The sequence below is a fragment of the Saccoglossus kowalevskii genome, chromosome 7 (genome assembly GCF_978046115.1).
Source record: "Saccoglossus kowalevskii chromosome 7, keSacKowa6.1, whole genome shotgun sequence".
In the NCBI taxonomy this organism is placed as follows: Eukaryota; Metazoa; Hemichordata; class Enteropneusta; family Harrimaniidae; genus Saccoglossus; species Saccoglossus kowalevskii.
In genome coordinates this window covers 12,340,997-12,349,726 of record NC_140647.1, presented here as the reverse complement: position 1 = coordinate 12,349,726, position 8,730 = coordinate 12,340,997, and the positions used below count along the sequence as shown (strand labels likewise).

Below are 8,730 nucleotides of genomic sequence, written 5' to 3'. Positions count from 1 at the left end.
TCTATAGTATATAAGCTTAATTGGAAAAACATAAAATCATTTTCAGACATATATATGGAATATTATGGTCCGAAATCGTCATATCATAGCTCAATATAGATACATTAGTAATGATGATGTCTAATGTAACTCAATAGACCAGATATGCCATGACTGGTTTATTAATTGTTTTTGTTTTTTATGTAATTTAGATATTATGATTATATTATGGTTCTACATTCTATATTGTTCTACATTTAATTATTAGCACGTCCAAGTGGATGCAATATGTCCTGTGAATCATTGGATACATGTGAATTCCAAAATTATCGCCCAAGATGGCATTTGGAAGGTATGGTGTAGTATTTTATATATATATACATTAAGGATGTAGTAGAGTTTTTTTCTTTGAACATATAATTTTTTTTCACATTCTCTTATAAGAATATATAAAGTATGCATTCAACTAGAAAAAAACAATTGTAGCGATGGTTTAAGAGGGTAATACATTTTGAGTAAATCTGAGATACAGTGTGTTTTATGTTTTTTGTGATTGTTCACGCATGGGAAAACATCGGTATTTGGGGTTAGTCTAGAGAGTTGATCTAGACTCCCAGCTGCTCCAAGACGGTGATTTTTGGCATAGGTATTCTTTCATAGCTGCTAATGAAATTTGGCAAAGATAGTCTGTCTACCTTTTTGACTTTAGAAAATACGACACAACTTCTCCCTTTGTGAACTCTGACACGTGGTATCATATTTCAAAACGACCGTTTACGACGTTTTTAACAATTTGATGGGATTCAAATAATATGTTACTTCAGAAATGTGCTATGCAATAACCTCTACTACATCCTTAATAACACTGACAAAAAGCCGATTATTTAGAGATAATTTCTAATTTCTAATAATTTTCGAAAACGACATATTGAGAAACAAATATAGTATTAGATGAATTGTATTAATAATTTAAGAATTTAAAATGTGTTTATGATTCAAGTATTTAGGATGTTAACTGTCTATTTTTTGCATGATGGCACTGATTGTTTTTTGTTTGTAGTTATGTTTTGCACGCTATGCTTTTCTTAATTTTCTCTGGTCACAATTTTAGCCCCACAGAATAAACAGAACCTAAATTTATATTTGTCGTAAAAATTGTGTTTTGTTCTGCATTTCGTAGTAATTCCTGAATCAGTTTACACTGAATGACGAGAAAAATATTATAGTCAAAATTAGGAATACGTGTTCACAAGTATGTGCCAACCATAGCAGGAAACAGCTTCAGCGTTTTTTTTTAGATGGACATAGAAAACGTAATCTATAATATATCCGGACGTCTCTCAACCTTTAATTTATAATTAATATGTTTGTAAAATACTGTATGCATAATTTATATTTATTTGCTATCATATTAAGCAGGGCTCAACCGATGTGAGAAAATTGTCAAATCCACAAGAGTTAAAGTTTATCGTGGATGATCATATAACAAACACTGTACGTAAGGCTGTTGAACAATCCAGGGAGGAGGTGAATGTTAGATATTTATATTAATTCGATTATTCATTGTCCGATTTAGTTTGTTTTCTTGTGAATATACCTAAATTAACACAGTAGTTGCGTTTAAATGATTCACTAAAATTAGTTTTTGTTTGTTTGTTTGTTTGTTTGTTTTTTCAAGTCGGAAAATATTGAAACGTCTATCAACAAAATGAACTTCGATCGAGAATTGCTGAGATGCAAGAAAGTTCACCCAGATGCCTTTTTGCAATTGGCAATACAATATACTTACTACAAGATGTACAGAAGGTAATGAAAGTAGTGAAAGTAATTCAAACTCAACCCAAATATTTCTCGTATTTTGCTGACCATGATTATCTAATTACAAATGTTCACGAATGATTTCTCATTTAGATCATGTACGAATAATAATACTACTCCCATGGTGGCATTGGCAGAAAAAAAAACTTTGTTATAACATTGCACCCACTCGGTTCTATTACTTAATTAATCAGTGGTTGTCATAATAAAATGTTGTTAGGACAGTCAGACTTTAAGACAACCAACTGTCGAGACAATCAGATGTCAAAACAACCTTATACCATAATATTCAAAATAACTACACAACAGAAATGGAAAATAAAGGCCAACTAACTTAATAATTATTATTAATAGCATACTATTTAAACAACGAACACGTGACTGAATATTGACGACATATTAATGACATTATTTCAGTATTTTGACATTATGTCATTATTATGTCGTCATACTAAGACATACTAATACCGACATAACGTCGTACTAAAGACTTAAAGGTAATTGTGTCAGGTGTTAGACTGTGTCTTCTTTCTCAATTATTTATTTATTTTAATTAATTTATTCATTTATTTTGATGCCTATGTATGGGTCTGTCGTTTAATTGATTCATTAATTCATTGATTGATTGGCGTGTAACCCTACAAGAAATTTTGGGATTTTTTGTGTGTGGAAAATTGTTTATTTATTTATTTACCGTACAGACCTGCCCCAACAAATGAGGCAGCTACAACCCGCCAGTTTTACCATGGCAGAACGGAAACAGTGAGGGCATGTACTGTGGAGGCAATACAATGGTGTCAGTATATGACGGGTGAAAACATTGAAGTAAGTCGAGCAATATATAATATTCTTGGCAATCTGAGAAAAAAAGTGTACATGAGTCTTCATAGGAATAGTCACCTTTTAAATTAAGACAATTAAACTTTCAAATTAAACGTGCATGCATGAACGTGTAATATTCCTGGTAAAATATAGAGCTTTTAATATTGTAAGAACGAGCGTGTGCAGTTGTAGTCTTTCGCATAGCGCCCTGTTCGCCGTGTGTCCCATATGACGTATACAATGCGTGTAAAATACATGGTTTGTTTCCATAACTTCGATTGCGCGTTGCGTGGCGACTTTAAATAATGTTTTTTTTTTAGCGGAGCTGTTCATATTACTGACTGTCCGTCGTCGTCCGTCGTCGTCAACTTTACAATTTCAACTTCTACTTCGAACGCGCAAGTCAGAATGTTTTCAAATTTGATATGCAAGTGCCTTGGATGGTTCTTTCTCAGTTTTGATCATTTCATGTCAAAATCTCGAATTCTCTATTTTTGGTGAATATGTTTGTAATTTTTGGTAAAAAGTGATATTTTCGACGGCAAGTCCGATTGATTTGATATTACATATATAGGTACTACATGTGGACCTTTCTCAGATTTGTTCATGTCGTGATGATATCTTTAATTCTATATTTTCGACCTTGTTCTGTTTTCCAGCCATCGAAAACTTTAAACTTGTTTCTTACGGCGATTAATAAGCATGTGCAGTTGATGGGTGAATGTAAACGTAACGAGGGCTGTCATCGGCATCTCTATGGATTAGAAATGATTGCAGCAGAGAATGGAATACCGCTTCCAGAATTATATAAAGATCCTTCCTACATGAAAAGGTAAAACTTGTATTGATTGTTATGAGGTGAATTTATCCGGTTTATATAATAATTACGTGTGAAATGAAGTGATCATAAAATTGAATGAACAGCAAGCATGGTACAGTGGCATGTCCGATCGAAAGACGTTATAGGAAATAGGAAATTATTCACCAGAACTGTAACGGAATGTTGTTTATAATACAAATATTTTATATATATTATTTAATATGTCGCGTAATATTCCCTAAATTCCAGTTAAGCATTATGAATTATATTAGGTATAGAATAGTGTCAAACGGTTCGGACGGATATTGCCCCTGAATTTTCAGTGATAACCACATTTTGGATAAACGTGTTGACAGTCGACTGTGTGTTATTGGGGAAAGACCTAATATATATTAATAATCTAGTCCAGATGTGCTATAATGTGAAATTATATCTTTTCGACAGCGGTGGAAATGAAAGTTACATTCTGGTAACTTCTTCGTCGGGATACTCACCTGTGTTAGCTTTCATACCACCAATGTGCGAAAACGGATATGGTGTTTTCTACTCTTTCCCCAAGAACGCGTAAGTTCAATGTGTAATATTAATTGTAGTCTAGTTCGATGTTTACAGGTATTGAGTATTTTGTGTTTGACACGAGGGGAAATGAAGATTAACAGTCCCTCGAACAAGGATAACATTTGTAATTCAAATCCCTAGAAAATACATTCAGAAAGGTCATACTTATTTTATAATTTCAGATATTGAAGATGTTTCTAAAACTATCAGTATTTTTTATAGGCTAATATTATTTGTGTCGTCCTGGAAGAAAGACAAGGCAACCGACTGTGTAGTTTACAGAAAGAATTTAGAAAAAACAATTAATGAAATGTTGGCGATGCTCACCAATTCCAACCTTTAAATGATGCTGTCCGATGTATGAAAGTCACAAGTGGGAAAGTTAAACTGTGATTAATGGACAACTTATATCAACTTAGATTTCACTGGACCTACCAAAGATTTGGACATCATCAACACGTGCATGATTGTTTGTGCTAGTTAGAATGAACGAAAAAGTAACACGCCAACAAATAGATAAAAAATAATAAATAATATTAGATAGAATTAGTATAATTATATAGAAAAACAATGTATTTTATGAGATAGCTATTGTTGGTTATTGTTTGGACGCCTTATAAGAATAGTTGTGTAATCAACTTACTAAATGGTCTATCATATTAGTGTATCCTGATACCATTGTATAGATATGTTATCTTGCATACGGTTACTAGTGTTATATAAATTGATCGAAATTGTAACATTTTGCATATGGAAACTATAGATGCTAACCGTACACGCATAAATGTACACGGTGTGCATGAGTCGAACATATTCTTTCAATCTAAATTGTATTAATCAGTTGTAATAAAAGGTTTTAGTTTTACGCAACGGTTATATACAACATTATCCAGTGTGTAGTTAAAAAAAGTATCTGGAGTCAAACCAAAATTATTTTTTCAGGCAAACCAACATTTTTTTCACGATATATCCAGATATATAGCCATTTATAACTATCAGCTAGATCTAACACCGGTTTAATATATATCCATTTACAAAAAAACAAACATCGCAGGTCTGACCCCATAGACGACTGGTTTCCCAACTATACGTTGGATTTAGTTCTTAGCTGATAGTTATAAATGGTTATATATCTGGGTATATCCTGAAAAAATAATTTTGGTCTGTCCGGGGATGATTAGTTTTCTAACTATACACTGGAGTTCGGTCTAGCTGGTACTTATAATGAATATATATCTAACTAATGTAGGATCTAGCTGATAGTTATAAATGGTTATATATCTGGATGTATTCTGATTTTTTTTTCTCTCAGCGGGGATGACTGGTTTTCTAACACTGGACTTAGATCTAGCTGTTTATTATAAATGGATATATATCAAACTGGTGTTAGATCTAGCTGATAGTTATAGATGGCTATATATCTGGATATATTCGGAAAAAATAATCTTGTTCTCACCGGGGATGACTGGTTTTCTAACACTGGACTTAGATCTAGCTGCTTATTATAAATGGATATATATCAAACTGGTGTTAGATCTAGCTGATAGTTATAGATGGCTATATATCTGGATATATTCGGAAAAAATAATCTTGTTCTCACTGGGGATGACTGGTTTTCTAACACTGGACTTAGATCTAGCTGCTTATTATAAATGGATATATATCAAACTGGTGTTAGATCTAGCTGATAGTTATAGATGGCTATATATCTGGATATATTCGGAAAAAATAATCTTGTTCTCATCGGGGATGACTGGTTTTCTAACTATACACTGGACTTCAATCCAGCTGGTAGTTATGAATGGATATATATCTAACTAATGCTAGATCTAGCTGATAGTTAGAAATGGCTATATTCATCTGTGTTAATCTGAAATATCTAATTTAGCTCCCATTGATAATACATAGACATTAGCTGGTATACTAGTGAAAAAGCGCAATTCCGCACCTACCTCTGAATTCATTAAAACAGCAATATGTGCTATTTTTTAAATCGCACCAAGGCTAAACTTAGAGGGCGCTGTGCAACCAATTGGTACAAATATCAGTTGTCTTTTCATTTCGATTGGAGTACGTGTCATTACTGTACACTGAACATTTTGACACGTTCTATCAAAGCCGAGCATTGTGTCTCGCACTTTTTCTGTAGATTTGTTAAATATTCACATGCTCTCGTTGGCATAATTGAGACACAATTATTGGGAAACGCGTCATTCGGCTGCGTCAATCGCTCTATAACTCACTGGGTATGCCACCCCCCCCCCCCGGTATGGTTTTTATTTCACTATAATACACGATATATTTCAACTAGAAGTGAGAAGTGGGTAGCTTGTGACGATATCTGTGATTATTTTTTTTAATGAAACCGAAACCAATTATATTACGAAAGTAGTGTGGTGGCGCTTCTATCGGGCGGAGTAACTACCGAGGATAGGAGTATGCATAATCTCTAACTTTGAGTATACGCACTCCAAAAAGTTTAAAATGATGAAATGTTTTGGAAACGTAGATTATGCCCAAGACTGACTCCAGTTAGGTTTTTGTGTAAATAAGTTGAAAGCAGGAGCTTCTCGAAATTTGTGAGAAACTTACAAAATGCACACGAAATCGACACTAATTGCGTAATTTTAAGTCGCCTATTTTAAAAGAGGTTGTTACTCAGTTATATTTCAAACAAACAGTAACGAAAACTGAAGCAGATCCAAGTATGAACATTTGGCGGATTTGTAATAAATAAAAGCAATATATCACAGATCTTCGAATACACAAGACCACGGTGATTACATCGCTATAAAAACTAGACAGCGCAGCTGACGGAAACGGTATGGACCTGGAAATCGAGTGTAAAAACTATCAATCGATCTAATTCTGTGAATTTTATTTTGTTATAATATTCAGTCATTGTATCAGTGAATAATCAAATAAATAGGAACGCGACATGTGTTCGAGATTCACATTAAAATATGATTTAACTGTCATAGTATAGTTTACATTTCCTTTTAGCTGCGCAGCTGGAGACAGTGGCTCTTTCAGTTTGAAACACTATACATGGTATGCGACTCACGCACCAAAGGTTATCGATGGGTTTAGTTTAGATTTTGTATATTATTACAGTGATCGTCACAACCCCATAAAACACATAGTTTATCGTATCTGTATCGTTGTGCAAACATTAAAAATAGCAGCGTGTTCAGCGTTTGAATCGTTATCAAAAGTCACCATAAAACGCTGCATTATATGACAACGACGAACAATCGGATGATACCGCTCCGATTTCGTCTGTATGTGCATGTGTAGTTAGCGAACAGTATACTCGTATAACTCGGTAATATGACTCTGGCAATACATGCATATATCTAACAATTAAGTAATTGGTGGTATTATATAACTATATCATCGACGGAGATTTGATTCATGGACGGTGAGAAATGCGGTTTGACCGTGTGACGATCATTGCAAATATGTGCTTGCTATTCAGACAATTTTGTACATCCCGTCTGATATCGAGTTAATTGAGCTGTAACGCGAATAAACATAGTGGCAATACATGGTCATTAGATTATCTACGGTGGCTCATGGTTCATACAGGAAGCATGACACATTTTAGTTTAGTCCCATGCGGGGAGACACTAGCGTGATAATGTGTCGTGTTACGGTTTCCTAACAATTACTCACAGTTGACGACAATGTTAGTCTCTGACGATGTCCATCATGGTAATACTTTGTCATCTCTGTCTTGTAACTTTTCATTTTGTGTCATATCATGTGATTAGGCAGTATCAACGAGGTAGTAACTCAGTAAAACTTTGTGTTTTAGTAGCATTGTCTTTTTATGTACAAAGGTTTTTTTTTACCAGGTAGAACATGGATGTTTAATAGTCCATTCATGGACGCACTAACGGGTGTTTACTGTGTCCTTGGTCCATTGTGGATAAAAAGTAAAACAGACTCGGCTCTGTTTGTTTGTGATAGTTTCTCAAACTTTAAACTGAAAGTGAATGTAGCCTACCTTGTGAAAACGGTGCACCTAAATAAAACAAATTGTAGTCACCAGGCACAAGTACGGCAACCGGGATGGTAACACATGTGGGTACAAGATTTGCCAACAGACTGGCCTGTATAATGACTATTTCTAGTAATCTCCCACAATGCCTGTAGATTGGCATCTGGTGAGGTTCTCGCCCTTCATTCAGAATTTACCCAATTTTTGTTACTTACAGGCACTGAAAAAAGCTATGTTTTAACTACTAGAAGAACTTCTTCTAGTAACCGTGGTTTAACTTGTGGCACAAAACGCGCTCAACCCAGCTGTCAGCTCTGGATTTATTCAAATCCTAGACTTAATAGTTTTATTTTATTTTGCGGGAATTACGTAATTATCTCGTTGTTTATAGTCCTCTGTGGTAAATGATAGAATATTTGTTAGATAGAAGCCTATCCTACATCAACTAGACAATAGTGGCCCACGGCATCAATTGTGTGCCCTTGACTGATTTGGCTTACTAGTACATGTGAACAATTCAATGTTTTGCTCTAATCTTGGTATTTATAAGTTGTAATTATATACTTGTTAATTTTGAAACGTGGGTGTAAAGTCATTGGTAAGAGACATATAATCGCGTTTTAATTAGCGCTTTAATTGACTAAACAGGTGTTAATTGCTTCACGCCCTCTTAGTTTAATTAAGTGATAAACATTGAACGCGCCCACGCCCGCAAAAGCCTTCTGGGTAA

General features: G+C 34.2%; 1 protein-coding gene across 1 annotated transcript; it reads left to right on the top strand.

Annotated features, from left to right (window-relative positions):
• The first annotated feature begins 1,709 nt into the window (after positions 1–1,709).
• On the top strand, positions 1,710–4,811 carry LOC100376850 (peroxisomal carnitine O-octanoyltransferase-like). Its single transcript, XM_078009056.2, has 5 exons — positions 1,710–1,785; positions 2,499–2,622; positions 3,279–3,451; positions 3,884–4,003; positions 4,220–4,811. Exons 1-5 carry the CDS (start codon positions 1,775–1,777, stop codon positions 4,338–4,340), a joined length of 549 nt encoding a protein of 182 aa, XP_077865182.2. The 5' UTR covers positions 1,710–1,774; the 3' UTR covers positions 4,341–4,811.
• Positions 4,812–8,730: the final 3,919 nt, after the last annotated feature.

Excerpts from the sequence above, each read along its gene's own strand:
- LOC100376850 (XM_078009056.2), top strand. Across the intron at positions 2,623-3,278 it reads TGACGGGTGAAAACATTGAA|CCATCGAAAACTTTAAACTT; the intron begins GTAAGTCGAGCA and ends TCTGTTTTCCAG. Across the intron at positions 3,452-3,883 it reads GATCCTTCCTACATGAAAAG|CGGTGGAAATGAAAGTTACA; the intron begins GTAAAACTTGTA and ends TCTTTTCGACAG.